Source organism: Camelina sativa, chromosome 7 (assembly GCF_000633955.1).
Source record: "Camelina sativa cultivar DH55 chromosome 7, Cs, whole genome shotgun sequence".
NCBI lineage: Eukaryota > Viridiplantae > Streptophyta > Magnoliopsida > Brassicales > Brassicaceae > Camelina > Camelina sativa.
In genome coordinates this window covers 7,186,535-7,210,914 of record NC_025691.1, presented here as the reverse complement: position 1 = coordinate 7,210,914, position 24,380 = coordinate 7,186,535, and the positions used below count along the sequence as shown (strand labels likewise).

General features: G+C 34.6%; 5 protein-coding genes across 6 annotated transcripts; 2 read left to right on the top strand and 3 right to left on the bottom strand.

Annotated features, from left to right (window-relative positions):
• On the bottom strand, window positions 4,478-7,159 carry LOC104700627 (probable protein phosphatase 2C 23). Its single transcript, XM_010416165.2, has 4 exons — window positions 5,464-7,159; window positions 5,249-5,362; window positions 4,900-5,164; window positions 4,478-4,800 (listed from the first exon to the last, which is right to left on the bottom strand). The coding sequence occupies exons 1-4, from the start codon at window positions 6,970-6,972 to the stop codon at window positions 4,685-4,687; spliced, it is 2,004 nt and encodes a 667-aa protein (XP_010414467.1). The 5' UTR covers window positions 6,973-7,159; the 3' UTR covers window positions 4,478-4,684.
• LOC104704411 lies at window positions 15,833-18,211 on the top strand. The gene has a single exon (XM_010420507.1). The coding sequence runs from the start codon at window positions 15,833-15,835 to the stop codon at window positions 18,209-18,211; it is 2,379 nt and encodes a 792-aa protein (XP_010418809.1).
• On the bottom strand, window positions 18,397-19,795 carry LOC104700626 (outer envelope pore protein 16-1, chloroplastic). Its single transcript, XM_010416164.2, has 6 exons — window positions 19,528-19,795; window positions 19,389-19,440; window positions 19,083-19,114; window positions 18,954-18,987; window positions 18,799-18,866; window positions 18,397-18,699 (listed from the first exon to the last, which is right to left on the bottom strand). Exons 1-6 carry the CDS (start codon window positions 19,639-19,641, stop codon window positions 18,553-18,555), a joined length of 447 nt encoding a protein of 148 aa, XP_010414466.1. The 5' UTR covers window positions 19,642-19,795; the 3' UTR covers window positions 18,397-18,552.
• On the bottom strand, window positions 20,010-21,626 carry LOC104700625 (CAX-interacting protein 4). Of its 2 annotated transcripts, none has more exons than XM_010416162.2 (2): window positions 21,503-21,626; window positions 20,010-21,286 (listed from the first exon to the last, which is right to left on the bottom strand). In XM_010416162.2, the coding sequence occupies exon 2, from the start codon at window positions 21,240-21,242 to the stop codon at window positions 20,244-20,246; it is 999 nt and encodes a 332-aa protein (XP_010414464.1). In that variant the 5' UTR covers window positions 21,243-21,286; window positions 21,503-21,626; the 3' UTR covers window positions 20,010-20,243. The 2 variants fall into 2 exon arrangements, with proteins under 2 accessions (XP_010414464.1, XP_010414465.1); XM_010416163.2 differs by having other exon boundaries at window positions 20,010-21,281; window positions 21,503-21,620.
• LOC104700623 (RING-H2 finger protein ATL64-like) lies at window positions 23,476-24,006 on the top strand. Its single transcript, XM_010416161.2, has one exon. It carries the CDS (start codon window positions 23,566-23,568, stop codon window positions 24,004-24,006), a length of 441 nt encoding a protein of 146 aa, XP_010414463.1. The 5' UTR covers window positions 23,476-23,565.

Below are 24,380 nucleotides of genomic sequence, written 5' to 3'. Positions count from 1 at the left end.
AAAAAAAAAAAAAAAAAAAAGTTGGGATGAAATGCAGCAATAAAATTTTTTTGAAATGATATAAACTATTGATGACTTACCTGCAATGTATGACCTTTCTTTTTGGCTTAATTCTAGGGTATATATTTCAATAGGCCTGGGCAAAAAAACCGGAACCAAAAATCCAAACCTGAACCAACCCGAAAATATGGACCCGAATCCAAATCCGGAACCGGTAAAATACCCTATTGGGTCCTAATTTTCTAAACCCGAAAACCCGGAACCGAACCCAGGATCGAACCGAGAACCGAATGGGTACCCGACATACCGGAAATAAAATAATATACATAAAATATTAGTTATAATAGGTTTATTTATAATATAGTTATTCAAAACTATAGCTTAAAATTCAAAAATATTAATTTTTTCTAGACCAAAATACTTAAAATAACCAAAATTATATTGAAATGTTTAGCTATATATTCAAAAATTTAACCAAAACTTTTAAAATTTAAATTTTTAAAGTTTTTTTCTTAATATTAAGCATTAAAAATTTCGGATAATCGGGTAAAATTTTGGGTAATCGGGTACAAAATACTCGAACCCAAATGATACCCGATTTTTTCCGGGTATTTATAGGTTCTAAAATTTTAGACCCAAACCGATCTGAACCCAATAAGACCCGAACCAAATTCGAACCGATATTTTCTATTTACCCTAATGGTCCTAAACTCCTCTACCTGAAAGACCCGAACCCGATCGATCCCTATCCGAACCCGACCCGAGTACCCGAATGTCGAGGGCTAGATTTCAAAACCTAAACTCTTATCTCTAAGTATTTTTAAATTTCTACAAAATATGATTGTCACCGTAAATTTTTATATTTGTTTTTTGTTTTTATCTTACTTCTTTCATCTTTTCTCTACTTTATGTCTTTTTTATTTTTAAATATCAATCATATTTTAAATTTACATTTAAATAAACCAAATTTTTAGAATACAAACATATAAGCTCTATATAAACACAATTGTCGAATATTATATATGTTTATATAAAACTATATATAAATAACTGTCACATAATATCTATATATATATATATATATAAAAACCAATTGATTAGTTGACATAAAAACTATAGATCCAAATTTTTCACTATAATCTTGTTACCTTTTAATCTAAGTCGAGTGTACCTCAACTCTGCATATTTATTTTGTGTTATTTTTTTTTGGTGATATTTTTTTTTATATTATATTACTCTCATTAAGGTTTATTCCAAGTCCCTTACGAGAACATCTTTGTAAGGAGTATTACTCCAAATTCCGTCCAGCAACAAACCAATATGGGCTTTTAAGGAAAAGAACCCCACTGCAGTTTGTCAACTGCTTTAGTCACCAACGGTAATAAAGAAGAGTTCTACGCTCCATACAATCAAGGCTCCGAAGACAGGTGAAGAACAGATTATCTGCTCTTCATCACCGATCCTATGTGATTGATGATGACACTTGTCAGAAATCAATCTAGTCATTGTTATCATTAGATTTAATTCTTGTTCAGCTATATAAAGACAATATGATGTAAACGTTAAAGTTAATAATCCTTTTGAGCCTTTCCGTATTGACCAAATATATTGGAGGAGTAAGTTCTCAGGAATAATTATGGAAAAGGAATACAACCAACCTAAGATTGTGAACATATCGTTCTTAAATGAATTAGAAAGGGGATTATAATATGGTCTAGTGACTAAAGATTACTCGTACTATTCCTTTCGTTGTTTCTGTTACGAAATGTATAAATTTGAATATTCATCATCCATTGAGAATTAAACTTTTACGCATATGAAATATTATTTTATCCCGTATAAGAGTTATATATCAGGTCAAGATGTTGTTGGGGTTTTTGATGATAATTTGCTTGGATTGAAGTAGGGAAGGGGTAGTGGCTAGTGGGCATGTGTTAATGTAATTAGTAAGATTGTGAGGATTATGTTATTTGTAGACATTGAAAAGGCAGGAATTTTTTGGATACTCGATGGTCACGTAAGAGAGATTAGCGTTTACGTCAGCTGGTCCGTTATACGGGTGTATTGAAAGCATGATTTTGGAGGATTTGATGAGATTTAGGAAATTTGGAATTTTGATAGATTTTAGGGAAGTTAATATGATTGATGGTAAAATTCTTTCAAATCCCACCTCAAACCATGAGATTTGGATTTCGATATTTTTAACTAAACAAATCCTCTCAAATCTTCCATAATCCCAAAAACTTATTAAAATCCAAAACCACAAATTGTTTTGAATAACAGTGGATTTTAAAATAGATTTTTAAATCATCAATTCAATAACAATGGATTTTAATGAACTTTTTAAAATTCATGATTGCATAACATAAGATTTGTAAATTTTACACAAATCACTTAAAATGTCAAGTTGAATACACCCCTCTTAGAATTATTTGCTGGTACGGTAAATAATTAACCTTAAGCCTTATGCTTAATTAGGATTTAGGATCTATAGGCAAAAATTCTCCAAAATGCTCCATATAGACCAGTTTATACCATGTACTGATTAGTTTGGTATGCTTCCGGTTTAGTCTGATTCTGATATCCACATCAACAATACAAAATCACGATGGATTTGGTTTGCCTGCATCACTCTAAAACTTGAGATAAATAAACCTTGCATTTAATAATTTGCAGTTGACTAAATAGAAACTTTGTGCAATAATAATACATAAAATAAAAACATACATTAAAAAAAAAACAATATACACGTCATGCTTTGCCGTATTTTGATCCAAGACTCTTGTTGGCTGATGTAGCCAATAGTGAAGAGCTCCACAAAAAATTCAACATCGTCTCGAGTAATCAGCTACGACCTACGAGCAATGGGAGCTCCCGTTCAGACAATTTTTGGTGAAGTGGTTGTGCAATGGGAGCAGATGCAAGCTTTGGTGATGTGGAGGGATCCATGAACGACATGTATATTAGTGGAGATGTGTTTATATATTACTTACAACGCATAAGATTATTATGAACGTTTTCATAACAATGTGGAATTCTATCCGTAATACTCGGATCTCCAACTAACGATTTTACATACACCATATTTTGATGGATAGGTCAATCTGTAACATATAAATTCACCACAAATGACTTTGCCTACATTATTTTAAAACTTTCGTGAAACTTCATATCTAATCATTTGTAATAAACCAAGTGTTGATGCAATGATGCAATAATGAATTTTTTGTAAATATAATGCTTAATGAAAGGAGAATTTGTTAGATACTCTTTTCAAAAATATCTGTTTTTTGAACATTTTCATTTTTATCATCTTTTACACAATTACAATATGTTAAATTAATTTTTGGAATTTTTTTTTTTAGGTTTGGGTTCTCTATGTTACATTTAGGATATAGTTTTGAAGGGTTAGATTTAGTATTTAGAGTTTAAGACTTAGAATGTAGTTGTTTTATACATAGAAAATTGGTATTTTTGAAAATAGACACCATAAAAGGATATTTTAAAAAAGTGACATAGGAAAAAAATATTTTTAAAAATCTTCCTTATTGAAAAACTTATTTTTTTAATAAATTATGAAAGATGGGTTGGTAAAGTTTTGAAAAATTATCGTCACTTTGCAAAATTAACACAATGACTCTTGTCAATCTTATCGATGAAGATTTTCAAATAAGTAAGCAGTTTTAACCCTCAGTTAATGAATATGTTATCCACCAAATTAAAAAAAGTGTTAATAAAGTTTTTTTTCTGATTCACCATTTAAATTTTTTTAACAAGTTTACTAAACGTTAATTACATTTTTAAAGAGTTACATTGAAAACTAAGACATTAATTTTAAAACAGAAATATATTTCTTGAACAACGCTTGTTTTTTTTGGAAAGTGATAGACTGGTAGTACTATTCTAAGTTTGAGAATTATATTATGCTAACTCCTGCAACACGTATTAGCTTCCAAATTGTCATTTTACAAATCTTGTTTCAGCTTAATCGACATCTCTATGCATTGTGAAAATGTGGATCACGACTAGAGAATTGTATAATGGGGACTAAAACCAGAAAGATCCAAAATTGTGTTGCCTTTAGTTGGTGGAAATAGTACAGAAACAGAGAGGCCAAGATTTGGTGGGAAGCAAGATAGTTAAGTGAAGTCTGATTTAATTCATAAATGGGACAAGATTTGATATCCACCACTTCCTCTTCTTCTTCTTCTTCTTCTTCCAACATTTACTTCTCTATTCTATTACACGTAGAAGTTGGAAGACACTAACTACTTCAATAGCTTGCATTGACCAATAAGCAAAGGGTTTCCACAAATGTCGAATCTATATATCTAAGTGTCTTAAATTCGAAGTCAAAGGGTTGGTTTTGAAGCCTAGATTCATCTTTTGAATACGGAATTAATGATAACAAATAAACAATCAAAACAGATAGATAAAAGACATGGACTTGTGTGTCTTAATGAGACTTGTGCTTTGATTCCAGAGGCAAAACTTTTTCTTACTGTTTATTAACATATAATAATAGTACATCAGTGAACCAGTCTACCCGAGTTTCTGAGGTTTTAGATTCGATGTGAGATCGACACTTAAAACTCAAACTCATAAAACTAATCAGTTGCATCGAACCATATTCATCTCAGAAACACTTTTTAAGTTTTCTCTATGTTCATTATATGGTTTTGGTTTATACACAAGATTTCCACATTCTTCCTTCTAAAGAGATGACTACAATGGAAACATCATCGTGGTACCGTCTCCGTTCCCCTTGTGGTATCTCAAGCAGTTCATGGAAATCCATACCTAGAAACATCAATGGAAAAAAAAAAAAAAAACTTAAAATCCCATTTTTACACTAGCCCCCCATTACTTTGATTCAAATATCTCGTATCAGATTATTACCAGCTTTCTTGGCAGCACGGAAAAGAAGCTCTTGAATCAAATGCTGAGCCGGGTCACCTTCAGGTTGTAATGTGATAAAGAGTTCAACCTCCGAAACCGCTTCTTCGTTTGTGAAGTATTGGTAGAGACCATCCGAGGATAGTATCAGAAACTGGTCTTTGGATCCTAATCTATGATGGTAAAGTGCTGGCAAACAATTGATGTAAGGAGACGTCCCTTTGTAATCGATTTGAAACATCTCAAGTAGTGCATTATTCCATTTAGGCTGCAAATGAAAATATGATCCCAAAAGTTAAAACTTCTGATTCAAGATTCCAAGAATCAAGAACTGAAACATGTTTAAACATACCTGTTTGAGGAAACCGGCGCCAAAAGCTCTTGTAACCTTCAACGAACCTTTAACACGTTCATTAGTCACCGCGGTTGCATCATCAGGATGCTCCTTTCTAATCCTATCAACTTCCTGAACAACAACAACAACAACAAAAAACAAGACTTTCATTAAGCTAAAAACACCATCAACACTTCGATTAAATGACTGCATTAGTGTTCCTCCTCTCTTACCTCTTCTACATTTGTGCTATGATCAACAGTAAGTTGAAAAGCTGATAAATTAGGAACCAAACTAGCTCCTTCAACATCATCACAACAACCATCAAAATCATTCATTGTTTCTTCATTGATACGTTCCAAATCTTGTCTAATGTTCCCAATCCAATACTCAGTCTCAGCTTTTTGCCCAAGAACAGCTCTACTGTCGCCAACGTTCATCAAATAAACATCTTCACCTTTCATCAACATCACTAAAACACAAGAACCCATTAAAGCTAGTTCAGGATTTTCGTCGAGCATCATATCTGCAATCTCCAAGTAAGCTTCTTCCGTCTTCTTCAGAGCTTGTGACAAAGCTTTTAGAACATCAGACGAACTCGGATCCGGATCTTGATCCGACCCATTACTCCGATCCTTCAGTAAACGGTCAAGATCGAGCCTTTCTCGATCCCACTCACATCTCCACCGTCGTTGACTTTCTTCCCAGTTCTTTGACTTTTTCTCCTCAGAACTCGAGTCGCGATTCTCTACATCGGTTTCATCGGAAGATTTTGCATCCGGTTTAGGATCGTCCCATAACAATCCCTTGAGCTCACGATGAACGGCTGGATATAAATGAGAGAGTAAATAATCAGGCGCATCTGGACCGTTGAATCCATCGTAGATTCCAACGAAGAGCCATCCATGTTCTTCCGATACAACCACATGCACACGATCCTCGCCAGCTTTACCTTGTGCCCATTGAAGATTCTGGCTTTCTAACGAAACGTCGTCGTCTAGTAAACTCCCTTCACTACTAAAATTCAAGCTACTATTAACAGTGAGATTATTCTCGTTCTGGTGCTGAGTCTGGTTCTGGATCCGGGTTTTATCCGACCCGAATACCCAATCGGGTACTTTAACCGGTTTGATCGGAGCAACGATCGAGTTTTGTCCTCTAGTAATCGTCTTCGAAATTGCGCGACGGAGAACCCGAACTAAAGATCCTTTTCTTGACCCGACCCGGTTATTAGCTAAACTGTGAGAGAAGCTACGTTGAAATTGATCAGAACCGGAAACCGGACCGGAAGAACCATCAAGTGGACCGGACATGAAACCTCTCTCAATCGGACCGGAAAGGAACCCTCTCTCTAACGGACTCGAACCGGGTACAATCGGACCGGAGCTTCTCGGGATCGGCTGCAAAGGAATCGACGCGAACGACGTCGTGCTCTCGAACGCGGCGGCTCGGTCGATGTGTCCGTAAGGATCATATAGAGAAGTGGAGAGCGGAGTGGCAGCGTTGGCACTAACGGAAGCGCCGGAGATCGTACGGAACGTGGTGGTTTCTTCTTCGGAGTGAACTTTAGAAGAGGAAACACGGGTCGGGTCGGGTCTAACGTAGCAGAAAGAGTGACCTAAACCTTCGTCTAAAGGATCTGGTTCGAGGGTTGATGATGATAACTCGGGTTTTTTTATGTTCCGGCGAGTTTCTCCGGCGCCGGTGAAACATTTAGTAAGCTTTCCGATTCCGTTACCCATCTGAAAAAAAATGAAAAAGGAACAATTTTTTTTTTATGGGGATTGAGAATTCAGATAGAAAGAACGTGTTTTTTTTTTGTTTAGATTACAATTGAAGTTGTTCATCCATGGTGTAAGAGAGAGAGAGAGAGGTTGAAGAAGATGATGAGATATGAGAGAGAGAAAGAGAGTTGACTTGTGTGCAAGAAAAATGATTTTTTTGAGTGGGAAAATTATAAAGGAGGAAGAAGAGAATAATATAAGTAGAAAAAAATAAATAGAAAATATTATTATAATATTATTCTGTTACGTTATGTTAAATCCGAAAAGGAGAAAAAAAAAATTGATGAAAATGAGGGAATTTTTATTTTTATTAATTGCAAACGAGGTCTCTTGACGAAGAAGAGGGTTGACTCGTGGCAAAGGCAAAAGGTTGGAGTTTTTATGAACTTACTCAGGGGGTTTTCAAATGTGTGTCTTGTAGTATTACTGTTTACTTACTCTCGTAAACAAGCGCGTCTAGGTCCCTAGGAGATGTGCTTAGTTCAAAATTTTACATAGTAATGTTTTATGAAATAACATGTTATAAGATTGTCAAAGAAAAAATTACAAAATTAACATCTGTTTAAAACTCTACGCATAAATCTATATTTTGAAATATTTTGTATAAACTAAGAAAATTTTGAATTATATATTTTGTATATGAATTTATGTAATGTAATTGTAATTTAAATAATAGATTCAATGAAAAATAATTTTAGAATATGAATAAAGTTCATTATAATAAAGGATTAATTAGTGCCTATATACTACAAAGATCATTGCGCGTGGGAATGAAAACTGAAATGATCATCTTACAATTTTAGTAACTATAAACTCAAATTTTGTGGAAAATCATACCAAAGTCAATTAAGGAAATAAAGACTTTTTTCTTTTTTCTTTTAATAGTAAGAAATTAAAAGTCAAAATAGCTACAGTTTCCTTCAAACAACAAACATTTTTTATAAATGAGAGACTACTTCGTAAGTTGTGCATCTGATCACCGTTGGATCACGTGATGATGATCTAAGAGTGCGCCACGTGTCTTACGATTACTGAATCTTCCGTTAGTTCATAAATTCTCGTCAACTCTCTCAAATGAGTTTTTATTTTTTTGCCTGCCTCTTCGGCTCTCACCCGCACCCTCTGCATCTGCTTCACTACTTACCATCACTATCTCCTATGTCATAAGTATTTTTTAAAATCTGAAACTTTTATTTATTTCTTCTTTTTATTTTATATTTTCCCAACTAAAAAAAACTTATAATGTACTCTACATTATATTTAATGATTTTTATTAATTATTTAAAGTCTAATGCTAGATTTTTTTTTTGTTGGAGTGGGTGGTAGTTTATATTTATATATTGTAGTTGGAGGTTGTGATAATTACTAATCTAAATCACGCCAGCAGGATTCGAATGTTTGAATCATTTTTTTTTGTTTGGTTTGCTTAACGATCTGATTGGATGTAGACCAAAATGAAGTGATTCATGATACACATTATGTTTGCACATATAGCAACATGCATACTTTTATTTACAACAACATATCAAATTATGTCTGATTTGATAATTTAGACGGAAAAAAGCAAGTAAGAGTTGAAGAACAAATAGTTTAAATAACAAAAAAAATTAATTATATAGTTTTTGATAAAATATGGAATGAGAACTTTTAGGTAATTTAATAAGATTCGAAAACTATTTACTACTCGAACAAGAGTTCTTTGCATGCTAACCCCTAAATTTTAGTTCTATGTAAATATTTAAAGCTAATATATATCTGTTTTTATATAAAAAGTAAGCATTATTAAGAGAATAAATAATTTAATTAACAAAAATCTAATTAAATTATTTTTGATAAAAAATGGAACAAAAAAAATTTAAGTAACATAATAAGTTCGGAATACTATCTAACTCAAACACGAGTTTCTTGCATGCTAAACCCAAATTTCAGTTCTATGTAAATATTTAAAGTCAATATTCTTGAAGTATATTGGATACGATTTTGACATCTCCGTTACAAACCCATCTTTTATATTAAAAAAATTGAGCATCGTTTCTTTCATGAAAACCCGTTACTATTTAAGATTTCTTCGATATTTGGCTTTAAAAAAATTCAAGTAATAAATTTTGGGATTTGGATTCATTGCACCTGAAATTTAAACAAAAAAAGTGAGCAAAGTGTATATTAATGTTTTAAATAAACTGAGAAAAACATGTAAGAAATTTTATACAAATCCAATTCAATTAAAATTTCGAAGAAACAAAGAATATGTAATCCATTGCCTTTTAAATTGACTCATGTTCTTGTCTAAGTGTTGAATTTCAGGGTAAAAGTTTGTTTCATTATTTAAAAACTGAGATGAATTGTAACATATTTGAAAATATCCACTCCAAATTCAATCCTCTTAATTTTTAGGTCTTAACAAATAAAATGAGAAACTGGTTTGGATAGTCTTTAGTGTTGACCGCGCATTGTATTGATTTGAAGTGGTTGAACATGTCATTTCCTCAGCATAAATTTTCCTTTAAATTTTCTAAATTTATTTATTTAGTTTAGATATATATTTTTTTCTTTTAATTTATAAGAAATAGTAAAAGAAAAAAAAATCAATGACCTTGCTACTGAGAATGATGGACTCAAAGGACTTTCCGATTCACGTTTCACATGTTGAGTACCACCAAGTGTGAATTATTTTTGATAAAGTATGGAACAAAAAATTTTAGGTAAGGTAAAATCGGAAAATAATCTAACTTAAATACTAGTTTCTTGCATGCTAAACCCCAAATTTCAGTTCTATGTAAATAGTTAAAGTCAATATTCACGATGTATATTGGACACGATTCTGACATATCTGTTACAAAACCACTCTTTATAAAAGTAAGTGAATATCGTTTGTTTCACAACTAGTTGAGATTTTTCAACATTTGGCTTTAAAAAAATCTCAAGTGTTAAATTTTGGAATTTTGAATCATTGCACCCCGGAAATTTAAAAAAAAGTGAGCAAAGTGTATATTAATGTTTTAAATAAACTGAGAAAAACGTAGTAAAATTTATGCAAATCTAATATAATTAAAATTTCAAAAAAACAAAAAAAAACATAAGTCAATGATTTTTGTTGACTGATGTTCTTGTCTAAGTGGTTAATTTTGGGCTTAAAAGTTTGTATCATTATTAAAAATTGAGATGAATGTTAAAATATTTTAAATTATCCAATGCAAATTCAATCCTTTAATTTGTAGGTCTTAACAAATAAAATGAGAATCTGGTTTGGATAGTCTTGGGGTTGACATGTGCATCGAGTGCAAGAACAAATAGTTTAAATAATAAAAAATGAATCAAATAATTTTTGATAAAATATGGAATGCGAATTTTAGGTAACATAATAAGATTGGAAAAGTATTTACTACTCGAACAAGAGTTTTTGCATGCTAACTCCCAAATTTCAGTTATATATAAATATTAAAGCTAATACATGTCCGTTACAAAAATCTTTTTAATGTAAAAAGTAAGCATCGTTAGAGAATAAATAATTTAAATAATAAATATTTAATTGAATTATTTTTGATAAAGTATGGAACAAAAAAATTTAGATAACTTAATAAGATCGAAAAACTATCTAACTCAAACACGAGTTTCTTCCATGCTACCCCCAAATTTCAGTTCTATGTAAATATTTAAAATTAAGATTCTCGATGTATATTAGACACGATTCTGATATAACTGTTACAAAACCACCTTTTATAAAATAAAGTGAGCATCGTTTGTTTCACAACAACCCGTTACTATTTGAGATCTTTTCAATTTGAGTGTTATATTTTGGAATTTTTTTTTATTGCACCGGAACATAGAAAAAGAAAAAGTGAGAAAAATGTATATTAATGTTTTAAATAAACTGAGAAAAACACGTAGCAAATTTTGTAAATCCAATTTAATTAAAATTTTAAAGAAACAAAAAAAGTAATCCATTAATTTTTAAATTGACTCATGTTCTTGCCTATGTGTTGAATTTCGAGGTTAAAGCTTTTGGGGAAGTAGAATCCATCTAAGTAGTCTCGGTTTCGCGTCCTTCTTTGCCAATAAGTATCTCAAAGCCGTGTGGTCCGTGTGTACTATTACTTTGGTCCAACGGAATTCTGCTTTATCATGAAAGTTATCGACCAAGGAATTCCATTTTGGTAGCAGGCTTCTAAATACGCTTGAGTTTGTATCATTATTAAAAAAAAATTGAGATGGATTGTAACATATTTGAAAATATCCACTACAAATTCAATCCTCTTAATTTTTAGGTCTTAACAAATAAAATGTGAAACTGGTTTAGATAGTCTTAGTGTTGACTCGTGCATCGAGTGCAAGAACAAATAGTTTAAAATGCAAAAAATTAATCACATAATTTTTGATAAAATATGGAATGAGAATTTTAGGTAACGTAATAAGATCGGAAAACTATGTACTACTCAAATACGAGTTCTTTGCATGTTAACTCCCAAATTTCAGTTCTATAGAAATATTAAAGCTAATCATGTCCGTTACAAAACTATTTTTTTTATATAAAAAGTAAGTTTTGTTAGAGAATAAATCATTTAATTAACAAAAATTTAATTGAATTATTTTTTATAATGTATGGAACAAAAAAATTTAGGTAACGTAATAAGATCGGAAAACTATTTAATTCAAACACGAGTTTTTTGCATGCTAAACCCCAAATTTTAGTTCTATGTAAGTAGTTAAAGTTAAGATTCTCGATGTTGAAACGACCCGACCCATTTTTTTTAAATAATAAATAATAAATAATAATATAATAATAAATAAACTACAACTAGTGGTCTCATATCCACTAGCCACCTAACCACAATCACAATCATCAGCGGAATAACCAATATCAATATCTAATAATATCCTATAATATAACCAATAAATATGACATCAACAATATCCAATAATCAAACAACACGAAACATAGAACCAGCAACCTAGCAATGTTCTAATGACCCAACTCTAGCAACCTAGCAATGCCAGACAACATCAAACCGAGTCCCTAGAACCTCCTCCTCTTCATTGCCTTGATTCCACGATCACACTTTGCCTTTATCTGCACCACAAACACATATTGCAATGCATGAGTATTTAATAAACACTCAGTAAGACAATCCTCCCATCTATTGGGCTATACACACAAGCAATAGAGTCATCTCTAACCATCAAACAACAATCAACAAACAACAAAAAACAAACCAGGACTCTACATCGACCGACACCAACATGCATCGACCGACACCACATGGGGATGCATCGACCGACACAAAGGTTGCATCGATCGATGCAAGTCACACTTGCATCGACCGACACTCGCACTGGATGCATGCTCGACATAACATGAAAACCCTAAAGTTTTACGCGCCGTCCTCGCACTTGCATCGACCGACGCAAGATATGCGTCGACCGATGCAATGCCGAGCATCGTGTTTTCCCTGAAGCTTCTCACCGGATCTTCGTCCTGCAACCACAAAACTCGATCCCAAGCCACAAGAAAGCTTCCTAACGTCCCAAATAACGATCTAACAAGTCTAACAACACATAACAAGCAGATTAAAGAGTTCTCTAGCTTAGATAAGCCATGGTCCTGCACTTACCTTTCCCAAGACGAAACTGAACCTCAAAAAAGCAAAACAACGCTCCTAGGAAGCTCCTACAACGATCCCAGCTACAGATCTCTACAGGAACAGCCCCAAATCTCCAGAAATCTCCAAGAACACCAAGAACACTCTTTCTCTCTTTTGTTTCTCTCAAAAGCGGCCAAAGTCGACTAATGAGACAAAAGAAACGATTAAGGGTTTTTTCCTTCCCCCTTTGCCCAAAATGCAGCGTTTCACTTAAGCCAACACGCAGAGAATTGAACATGCATCGACTGATGCACCATCTGCATCGACCGATGCAATCCCTAAACCGGGATTTCGGTTCGCGGATGTTACAAATGTATATTGGACACGAATCTGACAAATCTATTACAAAACCACCTTTTATAAAAGAAAGTGAGCATTGGTAGTGAAATGGATAACACTAATATGTTAGTTGTTCTCTAGATATATGCTGTGATTCTGTTCATATATATATCAAATCTTATGGGATCAACATTATACTTTTATGATTCACTGAAAATAGTTAATCAACCAAACATCTATTTTCAGGTTTGGTCTGCTTACATATGGTATTATGGTATATGTATTATGTTTTATGTATTATGGTATGTTTTATGTATATCCTTTAGGCATGGAATTTGCCAACACAAAAAGGAATGGTCAAATTTTTTTTTGAAAAATAAGGTTTTCTATACGAAGATATTAGAGACTTCTGCCTAAAACTTAATAAAATGAGTATAAAAATATCATGTTCCTGTCCTACCAAAAACAAAATATCATGTTTCCTACCCTTTTCTTTTTTACTATAAATAGTGTTTCTCTGTTGTGAACAAATAAATATGTTTCCTAGCTAGTGTTCCCTGAACGCAGTAGAAATTTTATTAGTTTGAATAAGTGTTCCCTTCAAAATCCACTATTTTTGCTTTCTTATGTATCGTCTGGAAAATGCAGAGCTAGATGGTGAGACTATGACTTGGTCACAAAATAAATTTATATATATTACAAATATAAAGTTGATTTTTCTTCTATATTGGTTGAGCCGTTGCCATATAAGAAATGGTGTCAAATCGTCTTATAGGAATACTGAGAAGGTAATCCACAAAATGATGCATGCGAAGAGTGCAAACAAATCATTTGTTGTCTTGCGCAAATGTTTCGAACTCATTAATTAATTCTCAAATAGTGCTTTGGTAAATAATCAAGATCTACTACAATCCTCTCGACGTTTTAGAGTTAAATCAAACTTAGTAGACACGTGGTAACTCAGGGGCAAGTTTCAATGATGGAATAAAATGTCAAATACATTTATCATTAGGCATAAAGAATTCAAGAAAATATAGTATAAGGATGAGTGGGTCTTCCCTTATTAAATAATGTAATTACGTTCATACTTCAAAGACAAAAAAATAAAAACACCCGAATGTATATTTAAACATGTTGACAAAAAAAATAACATGAAAAGATAAGTGGAGACATATCCAACTTGCGCATTTGCTTTTGATTAATTATTAAAAGAAAAGCATATTAGGTTTTTAAGGTTGAGATTTGTTTATAAGATATAGTTAATTAATACAAATGTTTTTTTTCAACTTTAATAATCATTTATCTTAATAACACTTGATAATTCATGGTCCATCATCATTTGTAATATTGCAAGTGGAGAACCCTCCATTCCTTGGCCATGTATGCTTCCATTTTAAAATATAATGCCATGATAACATTTTTCATTAGGATACCTTAGGAAAAATATTTAATGTTTTGGAATTTATTTTCAAACCTTATAAAAATCCCTGGAGATGTTCTGGCAAATACAATTATTGAGTATTAGAAGTCAATGCTATAAATTTCAACTTCTAGATTGTATTAGAATTTCAATAAAATTTCAGAAAACATGCAGAATAATATATGTATATAACACTTGAAGGTGAAGAAATATTTAATAAAACATGCATGAAGAAAGTAAAATAAAGACTCCTTGTTGCATGCATCATTGACCTTCAAAACTTTTATTAGTTGGAAGAAACTAAAGAAGAGATAAATTACTAATTTGCTTCTTAATAATTTTTGACTTTATGAAACGAATAAAGAATTGGATTAGTGGACCTTAATGGTGGGGGATTAATTAGTTCGTAAGAATAATAAGAGAAGTGGGTCTTTTGTGTCAGTTTTATTGATTTGGTGGATCTTTATGGCTTTGCTGGCACTGGAGTATTGTTGTCTTGACTCATCTTCAACCCACTTCTGCAGTTCACCTATTATGGAAGTATATGGAATATACATGTTACTCTCCTAAATTTTGAAACTATTATTACGTTTCATTTTATTCTCACATTGTCATTATTATATTTTACGAATATTTTAATGCATGTTTGATTGACCCAAACAAGTGAAGCACGAACTCGAGAAAATTTAGAATAGCCATTTTGATTGATCCTATAGATAACTTTAGATCTTGAATAAGATATGTATAGACTATATATTAGTATTTTCTTTTATTTACATCATGCATAAAATGAAATTTCATTGTAGACAATGGGATTAAGCTGAATGATTATGATGTAGTAGTGTTAGAAGATTGGTTGAATGAGAAGTATCGCATGAGGTGGAAAGTGGTAGAGAAAGAGAGAGGTAGAGATGGTAGCCATTAAGCAAACATAGATCCTTGAGAATTTGTTGCAGACAGCATTGTCACTTTCATTTCCACCACCATTTTTCTCCACTAATACTTACATGCATGTATTATACATGATGTATAAGTAACACACACCAAGAGACACTCTCCAACAACTTCGTATATCATTTTTATAAAAAAAACTTTTAAATTGTAAACTTCTATATGTATTAGAAAATTTGATGAACTTCTATATGTATTAGAAAATTTGCGCGAAGACTTATTTTATAAGTGAAAATGTGAAATGTATAGAGATGAAAATAAACTAACTAAGAGTCGGGTCGAAACGCGAAAACAAGGTTGAGACTTCGACATTAAGGCCCAAAATTGAAATTCTAAATCCCATTCATCAAAAGCCCAATCATGTTTTAGCTAATCTCCTCGTAAATAAATCATATGCAATGAAACAATAAAGACTTTAAACTTTAATTATTCGCTCTGTTTTACTGTAATGATAAGTTAAGTACACATATTGATCGCTCAGGAGATGTTTCACGGCCTCCGAACTAACCTTTCTTGCAAGGACAAGTTCATGGCTATCAAAACGGATATGAGTAAGGCTTATGATCGGGTTGAATGGTCTTTTGTTGATCTTCTTCTCCGGAAACTTGGCTTCTGCGATAAATGGGTGTCTTGGATTATGAGTTGTGTTACGACAGTTCAGTATAAGGTTTTGATCAATGGTCAAGCCCATGGATCTATTACCCCTTTTCGGGGATTAAGGCAGGGTGATCCTCTTTCGCCCTACCTTTTCATCCTCTGTACGGAAGCCTTAATTGCACAATTCCGCAAAGCGGAGCAGCTGAAGCTTATTACTGGTATAAAGGTTTCTACAGCCAGCCCTGCTATCTCGCATCTCTTATTTGCGGATGACAGTTTATTCTTTTGCCGAGCAACAAAGGAGCAGTGCGAGGTTGTGCTTCGGATTCTCAGGAAGTACGAGCGGGCTTCTGGACAGCAAATTAATTTCCAGAAGTCTTCCGTCCAATTTGGTCATACTGTGGATCATGGTCTACGCGAGGAATTAAAAGGGGTGTTAGGTATTACAAATCTAGGGGGTATGGGGTCTTATTTGGGCATCCCGGAAAGCCTTGGGGGAGCAAAGACACAAATCTTTTCTTATGTCCAGGACCGCCTCCAATCACGGGCCAGTAGTTGGCCTGCCCGTCTCCTTTCTAAAGGCGGTAAGGAGGTAATGATTAAGTCGGTGGCCACGGCAGTTCCTACCTTTGTAATGTCGTGCTTTCGATTACCCAAGACGATTACGAGGAAGTTAACAAGTGCCATTTCTAACTATTGGTGGAGTTCATCTGGACAATCGCGGGGATTACATTGGGTGGCTTGGGATAAGCTTTGTCAGGATAAAACAGAGGGAGGTTTGGGCTTTCGGGGTTTGGATGATTTTAACACAGCTTTGCTGGCGAAGCAGCTATGGCGTTTGATCTCCGTTCTGGACTCTCTGTTCGCACGGGTTTTTAAGGGCCGGTATTATAGGCATTCGGATCCTTTGGATCCAATTAAATCTTACTCACCATCCTATGGATGGAGAAGTATTATTTCTGCTCGCTCTCTGGTTAACAAAGGACTTATTAAACGGGTAGGATCGGGGGTCTCCATCTCTGTATGGCATGACCCGTGGATCCCTGCCCAATCCCCGAGACCAGCTATAGGCACAGGGTTGTCTTCTGACCACCTGCTTTCCGTTCAAAACCTTATTAACAGGAGTTCTAATTCCTGGGACATGGCTCTACTTTCGGCTACTTTTGTACCGGAAGATGTTGCTTTGATTTCTGCCTTACCGCTGCGGTTACCCGATAAACCAGATTCATTAGGTTGGCATTTTACAAAGTCAGGGAATTATACGGTTAAGTCAGGGTACCACCTTCTTCAGTCTTCTACTGCGGCTTCGGTTGTTCTGTCGGTGGTCGGGTCGAACTATGTACCTCTTCAGGCCTTTGTGTGGAAAATACGGTGCCCGCCAAAACTTCGTCATTTTATGTGGCAAGTGATTTCGGGTTGTGTGGCGGTCACAGCTAATTTACGGAAACGGGGAATTAGTTGTGATCCCGTGTGTGGTCTTTGTGGATTTGAGGAGGAGACGATAAACCATGCTCTTTTTGAGTGTCCGCCAGCCAGACAAGTCTGGGCTCTATCACAGTTTCCGACGGTTCAGGGTGCTTTCCCATCGGAATCGATTCTCACAAATATAGATTTCCTTTTCTGGCGCTTCAAGGATGTTCCTTCGCAGGATCGATTCCCATGGATTCTATGGTATATTTGGAAAGCACGTAATGATAAACTATTTAGTAATTTGGATTCCAATCCACTAGCAATACTACGGCTAGCGGAGGATGAGGCTAATGCTTGGTTTCTTGCTCAGACAGAGGGAGTAGATTCAGAGGAGGGCCACCCTCTTTTGGGTATACCTTCTGATGGAGGCATTAGAGTTTCAAGGTTCTCTAGGCCTACTTCGAGCCTCCTATGCTTCGTGGATGGCTCATGGAAAGCGACGGATCAGTTTTCTGGTAGAGGATGGTTCTGTGTTTCGCCCGGGGGGGATGGCCCAACAATGGGAGCTTCTAATCTTCGTAGGAGTCTCTCCCCTCTTCATGCGGAGATCGAGGCCCTTATATGGGCAATGCGATGTATGATTGGAGCAGATAACCAATCCGTTGTCTTTCTTACCGATTGCTCTGACCTGGTGAAGATGGTGTCTTCGCCTTCCAAGTGGCCAGCCTTCACACCTTACCTGGAGGACGTACAGGCGGATAGAGAGGAGTTTACTTCTTTTTCTTTAGTCTATGTTCCTCGTACCCAGAATGGTAAAACGGATAAATTGGCTCGACATGTTCGTGCAGTTCCGTATTTAGTTATCTTTGTAAATAATCTTTCTTCGCATTGGCTCGTTTGAGTCAATCTTGTACGCTGNAAAAAAAAAAAAAAAAAAAAGTTAAGTACATTGGACAACTCGTTTGAGACTTTTGAGTACACCAAAGAGTTTTATAGAAACCACAAATCATTTGCTACTTTCTATACAAAATATTCATTTATTTTTATGCATTTCTCATATTTTAAAATAAGCTTACATTGCGCAAATTAACGTTCACAATACTCAAAATGTATTCATTCATTCAGAAAACACTACATTGTTTTTTTATTGAAAGAGTAAAGAGTCGACAAAGGGAATCCATCCACCATATGAACCAAACTTCGGAAAACCAAATTGGTCCCTATAAGAAGATGTGAAGAAAATCAATAGAAATAATGATTGTTAAGGAACTGAGAAGCGGTAGCAAGCGCGCCACCGAGAATGGCATCGATCACAACAGTGTCTTTGCCTTTCTTGCCAGCCGCAGAGAGCACTGCTCCTGTCGCGGCACCTGCTAACATTGCGTTTTTCTGACAACAAACACTCAAACCAATCAGTTTTGCAAAAAATCTTATAGCAAAAATGTTAAGAGCATTGAAAAGAGTGTGAAATGTATAAGTTAGTAGTACCCAATCTCTGGTGCCACGAACACGTTCGATACCATACTCTGTCCCAACATAAACTCCAGCCGCAGCTCCTGATCATATTCATATATAGAAAATCTTAAAACTTACTCTCAACATAAATCAGTGATGAAAAACAATGAATCTGGAAACTAACTTACCCCAGTAAATACCTTCTGCGCACAACTTCTTAAGCTGCAACAATGTTTAGCAGAATCTTCAGAAACTAAAACTTTAAAAAGCGACACATTTCTACAAACATAGATTTGATGCAGTAAAGTGACACTCACCGCATTCTCCAAAGTGTTCTTGGAGAGACTCCCTACAATAAATGAACCATGGAGTAAAATATGGTATTTTGCAGCTCCAACAAACAAAAGTAGTAATGATAAGCACCAAAAAAAAAAACAGATCCATCACAATGTGTTCAAGTGTTCTAGATATAATTAATGTTCCTAATTATATACAGAAGATTGTCTTAGGAATCTTTTAGTAAAAGTGTTCATCAAATTCACCAAACCACAACAGTAAGCTTTTGTAACAAACATAGACAGAACATGAACACTAATGTGTGTTTGAGAATGTTGAGGGCTTACCTTTGTCGATGGCCTTGTAAGTATCTTCTGCAATAGATTTAGTGACTCCAACCTAAACCCATCAAATATAAAAACAATGAGAGATAAAGAACAACAAAATGATCCATCCAATAGAAGGAGAGAGATTAGTTAGTCATACAGCTCCGATCTTGAGGAAAGCATCTACGGTGAGATTGAGAAAAGGGTTTCCCATGTCAACAGCCACCGAAAGCTTCGGCGTGCTCACGGTCCCGGAGAATGTGCTTGAAGGCATCTTCTCTTCTTCTTCTTCTTCCTCTGTTTTGTTTTTTTGGTTTTGGGATATTTTTCTCTCTGATCTTGCTCTGTAACAAGGTCACCTATTTTCTTGGGATATATAAAGTGGCTTTAACTTTAACGGTGGATATCTTAACTTTGGCTCAACGGTGGAGAAGAGATAAACAAGGACCCACGAGTAGATATTGTATGAATTGAGCCATGAAACTCGAGCTCAGTGAAAGACCAATCTGCCCTCTTACTCTAGGGCCATGCCAAATTCATCCCACGAGTCTCGTGATCTCTCCACAGCGACACTTGCCGACGTGAGCTCTACCTTGCCGACGTGAGTATCGGTAATAATAACGTAAATATCGGAACTTTAAAAACAACCAATCAATTCTTAGATCAGTCTTGAAGCAATAGAGTAGAAAAGAGTGACAACAATCACAACACCAGTAGTATCTCTCACATGCTTGAAACAAACAAAGACCAAACAAGAGTATGCATTGCAAATTCAAATCCCATACAAGACATGTTCATTATTGTACATAAGATAATAAGATTGATAGAGGGCAATGGAGAGTGAAGAAAACGGTTCATAGAGATCAATCTTACTTTTCACTCTTTCCTGTGATGGCGTCTCCTGCTCTTCTTCTCATACCTCTTAGACGAACCTCTTCCAACGCGTGAATCATCATCGCCCGAAACAATGGCCTCAGAGTCAGAAGAAGCTGCGACTTTGTTCCTACGCTTCTGCCTTCTATCGTCCTCAGAGGACTCTGAATCAGAATCATCAGAATGATTACGACGGCTTCTCCTTCTCCTCTTCTCCTTTCTACTCTTCCTCTTCACACGTCTATCATCTTCATCCTCAGACTCATCAGAATCATCCTCATCTCTCTTCCTTCCCCTCCTCTCCTTTCTCCTCTTACTCCTTCCCTCTTCCTCCTCATCCTCAGACTCACTCACACTCCTTCTCTTATGTGCTCTCCTCTTCTTCTTAGACCTCCGCCTTCTCTTCCTATCTCCAGAATCCGAATCAGAATCAGACTCATCAGAAACACGCTTCTTCTTCTTCTTCCTCGCCGAACTCGTCTTCTTAACACTCCCACTCTTCTTCTTCCCATACCTCTCAGCTATAATCCTCTCCATCTCAGAATCAACATCAGAATCAGAACTCTCACTCTCCTCTTCCTCTTCACTACTCTCCTCCTCCACCTCACCTCCTTTCCCAACACTCTTCCTAATCTTCTCCAACCCGGACAAAACAGCAGCTTCAATCGCAGCAGGATCCTTCTCCTTATCCTCCTTAGTACTCAAGAAGTTCCTACACTGAAACGTCAAGTGCCCAACACGACCACACTTCTTACAAGACCCACGAGCCTCATCGTTATTGGAACCAGTGATCCTCGCAAGCGCCAAAAGACCCTGGAAACTAGCGTAAGAGTTCTCGGGATCTTCGGTCTTCTGCTGAGTAGTCTTGGGCTCTTCTTTACTAGTTGGTGCATAAGGATCATAACCAATCGCACTCTGCCATATACCGTGAGTCTGAAGCGCTGCACTACTATGCACCCTATTGTTTGCGGGCATACGCACCCTTCCTGCTGTCGCCGGCATCTTTTCGAATCCCTAGAAAACCAAAAAACTTCACAAAACCTAACCTAAATACCAAAAAACGAGACAAAATCAATATCTCCGCAATACAATTCAATCGATTCCAATGAAGGATAACCCAAATCTAACCAGATTAAACAGTAAAGCTAGGGTTTTTTCAATCCCCAATGACCTAGATACGAATCTGACGATTAAAGAAGATAGATCATAGGGTTCCGATGTAAATTAAGATCCTAACGAAAGAAAGAGAATAAATGGTTTACCAGATACGTTAGGAAGAAGCGACGGAGAGAGATGGATGACAGAAAAGGTTGGATTTTTATTTCGCCGGTGCTCTTTGGTCCGCTCTCTGATTGATGAAGAGAGGCGAAAAAAGGGAAAGATTAAAAAGTCAATATTATAAAGATTGGGAAACCGACTTTAGTTTTTACATTTATGTCCCTCATTTCTTCTGTAATTTATTATTTTTAATTTGTTTGTCACAAGGTTTACAAAATGTCAAAATATAACCCCAACAAAGTGTATACTGTAAATACAGCCTGTATGGATAAATACCATAAAAATTCTATGAAATGGTGGAAGGTTGTAATAATTTCTCAAGATTGTGAGAGAGACAAACGAAAAAAAAATGGATAGAAAATACTAATAGCTCTTGGATAGTTAGAATATTTGACAAATGTTAAGCCAATAATAATTCAGAACTGTAATCCAAAAAATCAAACCGAATCAAACCGAAATAAATGGTTTGGTTATAATCTCGTCTAAAAATTCATTTGGTTGTCATATTTATTAACCAAATAGTTTAGGTCTTGTTTGGTTAAAAACCGTAAAACCGAATGATCTTTTTAGTTTTGACGAATATTTGAAATATCTATATATAATTATTATATATGTGCCATTTTGTATTGTATTTATAATTATTTGAATTGTTTTTTTTTTACTTAGAAGTTTTGAGTTTCTAAAACTAGATTTAGATTTTATTATTTTAAATTATGTTTAACTTATTGGTTAATATATATTTCTCTTTTTATTTATCTTATGTAACAAACTTAACTTTTTATGTAAAATATGGAATAATCTATAACCAAACCGAACCCAAACAGAACTGCGATACATATGGTTTTTATATGGTTTTACTTTTAATAAAACCCCTGTTTTAGAAATCGCTAGGCGATAGTCGGGCGGTCGGTATGGGTCTAGCGCCTAGTGAAAAAATCGGAGATTAATCGGGGACTAGTTTTAGGGTTATTTTATTAAATTAACAATAAAATACAAATATATAGTATTAAATATATGAATAATTCTGTTTATGTTAAAAACAAATATCAAATAAAATATAAAACTATAGTATTGTCTTTAAAATTACGGTAAACACATAAAAACATAATTTTAAAAGAAAATGAAATGATTTTTATTAAAATTTTGTACATTAGTTATTGTAAAACATCATAAACTCTTAATTTAAATGTCTAAATAACAAAAAAATATATATATATATTTAATTTATATTTGGTTCCAAAAATAATTGGTATATACAAAATTAAGCGGAAAGTAATCGGAGTAAACAGGTTATAATCAAATTAAACGGACATAATTAAATAATCGATGCTAGATGGAGATTAGTCATTAATCAAGACGGAGAGGGTGGGCCTAGCGATTTTGCGGGGCGTAATCGGTGCTAGGCGGAGATTTTTAAAACAAACTGATAAACCGTAAAACCGTAAAAACCGAACCATAACCAAACCGATATACATATAGTTTCTATATGGTTTCAATTTTATAAAACCAAAAATACTGTAAACCGAAAAACCGAATGCCTACCCTTAGAGAAAACATAATGGTATAGAGTCTAATATGATATAATCTAATTTTCATGATTATTATCAATAGCTAACAATAGCAAACAATATCAGTTATGGATGATAGCAAGAGAACTAATCAACACAGTCTAAAATAGATGTAAACAGAAAAAATTGGGATCAATAAAGCAAATTAGTAACTGAAAGACACTCCAGATATAACAAATAAAACTGCGCAAAACCTTAATTTAAATTCAGTTTGTTTCCTCAAAGGTTAATGACAATTAATCCAAAACTCATAAGCTGGTAATAATCTTAACCTCTAATTAACAATTTTTAAACTCGGATATTCTCCACTTAATCCCCTCCCGCCACCTCTCTCTCCACAAAACAATAACCAAAGTTGCGTTTATTCAGTTTTTTTCACATCACACTAATCTAACAATCAAAATCCGTATCTAAGAACATCACTATATTTGCATCCTCAAATTTAAATTCATTTCGTAGAATCTTCAATTTAAATTAATATGGAATCAAGTCGTTGTGTTGATTACGTGGTGGCTGCTTCGTCGCCGGATATGACGGCGGTGGTTACAGAATCCGAATCAATAGCGTTGAGTCTTTTATGTATCTTCTTCATCGTTCTCTTCTACGGCTCGATCATTATCCTCTGCTTCGTTATGTACCCGAAGCTACCGAAGGAAGAGATCGGAGATGAAGAAGCCGGAGAGCCGTTACCTCCCGCCGTGAGACTCACGAAATGCGGCAGAGGAGACGGCGGTGACGGCGATGGAGTTAAAGCTGACGTGTGCGTGATTTGTTTGGAGGAGTTTGAAGTAAACGACGTCGTTAGAATTCTTGTGAGATGCAAGCATGTTTTCCACGTGGAGTGTATAGATTCGTGGTGTTTTTATAAGCTGACGTGTCCGGTTTGTAGAGCACCGTTTCGGTGGTTTGGTGATTGGTAGAGGGAGAGGAGGGCAAGGATGAGAGAGAGAATTAGTGGTTTAATGTTCGGTTCGGTTCGATCCGGTTTAATCCCAAATTCGATATTTTTACTGTAATTTGGGATTTAAAAAATTTATATTCGGGTCTCTGAATCTACGTATATGTACATAATTTGGAAAAAGGTAATTAGATTTATAGGGATGGACAATATACCGATTACGGTTTTTGTGTAACTATACCGTTTGGTTTCAAACTTTGCGGAAATAAAAATATGTTTGAAGTTTTAATACGGTTGAATTAATGAATATCGTCTTAGTTGATGTTATTTATTTTTATTTTCATTTTCATTTTGAGGTTTTTAATAATTTATTGCCAAAAAATTTAAAGAGGTGTA

Coding starts and splice junctions, on each gene's coding strand:
- LOC104704411 (XM_010420507.1), top strand. CDS start 15,833: ATGGCTATCAAAACGGATATGAGTAAGGCTTATGATCGGGTTGAATGG.
- LOC104700625 (XM_010416162.2), bottom strand. CDS start 21,242: ATGCCGGCGACAGCAGGAAGGGTGCGTATGCCCGCAAACAATAGGGTG.
- LOC104700626 (XM_010416164.2), bottom strand. CDS start 19,641: ATGCCTTCAAGCACATTCTCCGGGACCGTGAGCACGCCGAAGCTTTCG. Junction 19,115..19,388: donor TTACAAGGCCATCGACAAAG/GTAAGCCCTCAA, acceptor CATTTATTGTAG/GGAGTCTCTCCAAGAACACT. Junction 18,700..18,798: donor TTCGTGGCACCAGAGATTGG/GTACTACTAACT, acceptor GTTTGTTGTCAG/AAAAACGCAATGTTAGCAGG.
- LOC104700627 (XM_010416165.2), bottom strand. CDS start 6,972: ATGGGTAACGGAATCGGAAAGCTTACTAAATGTTTCACCGGCGCCGGA. Junction 5,363..5,463: donor ATAGCACAAATGTAGAAGAG/GTAAGAGAGGAG, acceptor GTTGTTGTTCAG/GAAGTTGATAGGATTAGAAA. Junction 4,801..4,899: donor CCGTGCTGCCAAGAAAGCTG/GTAATAATCTGA, acceptor TGATGTTTCTAG/GTATGGATTTCCATGAACTG.
- LOC104700623 (XM_010416161.2), top strand. CDS start 23,566: ATGGAATCAAGTCGTTGTGTTGATTACGTGGTGGCTGCTTCGTCGCCG.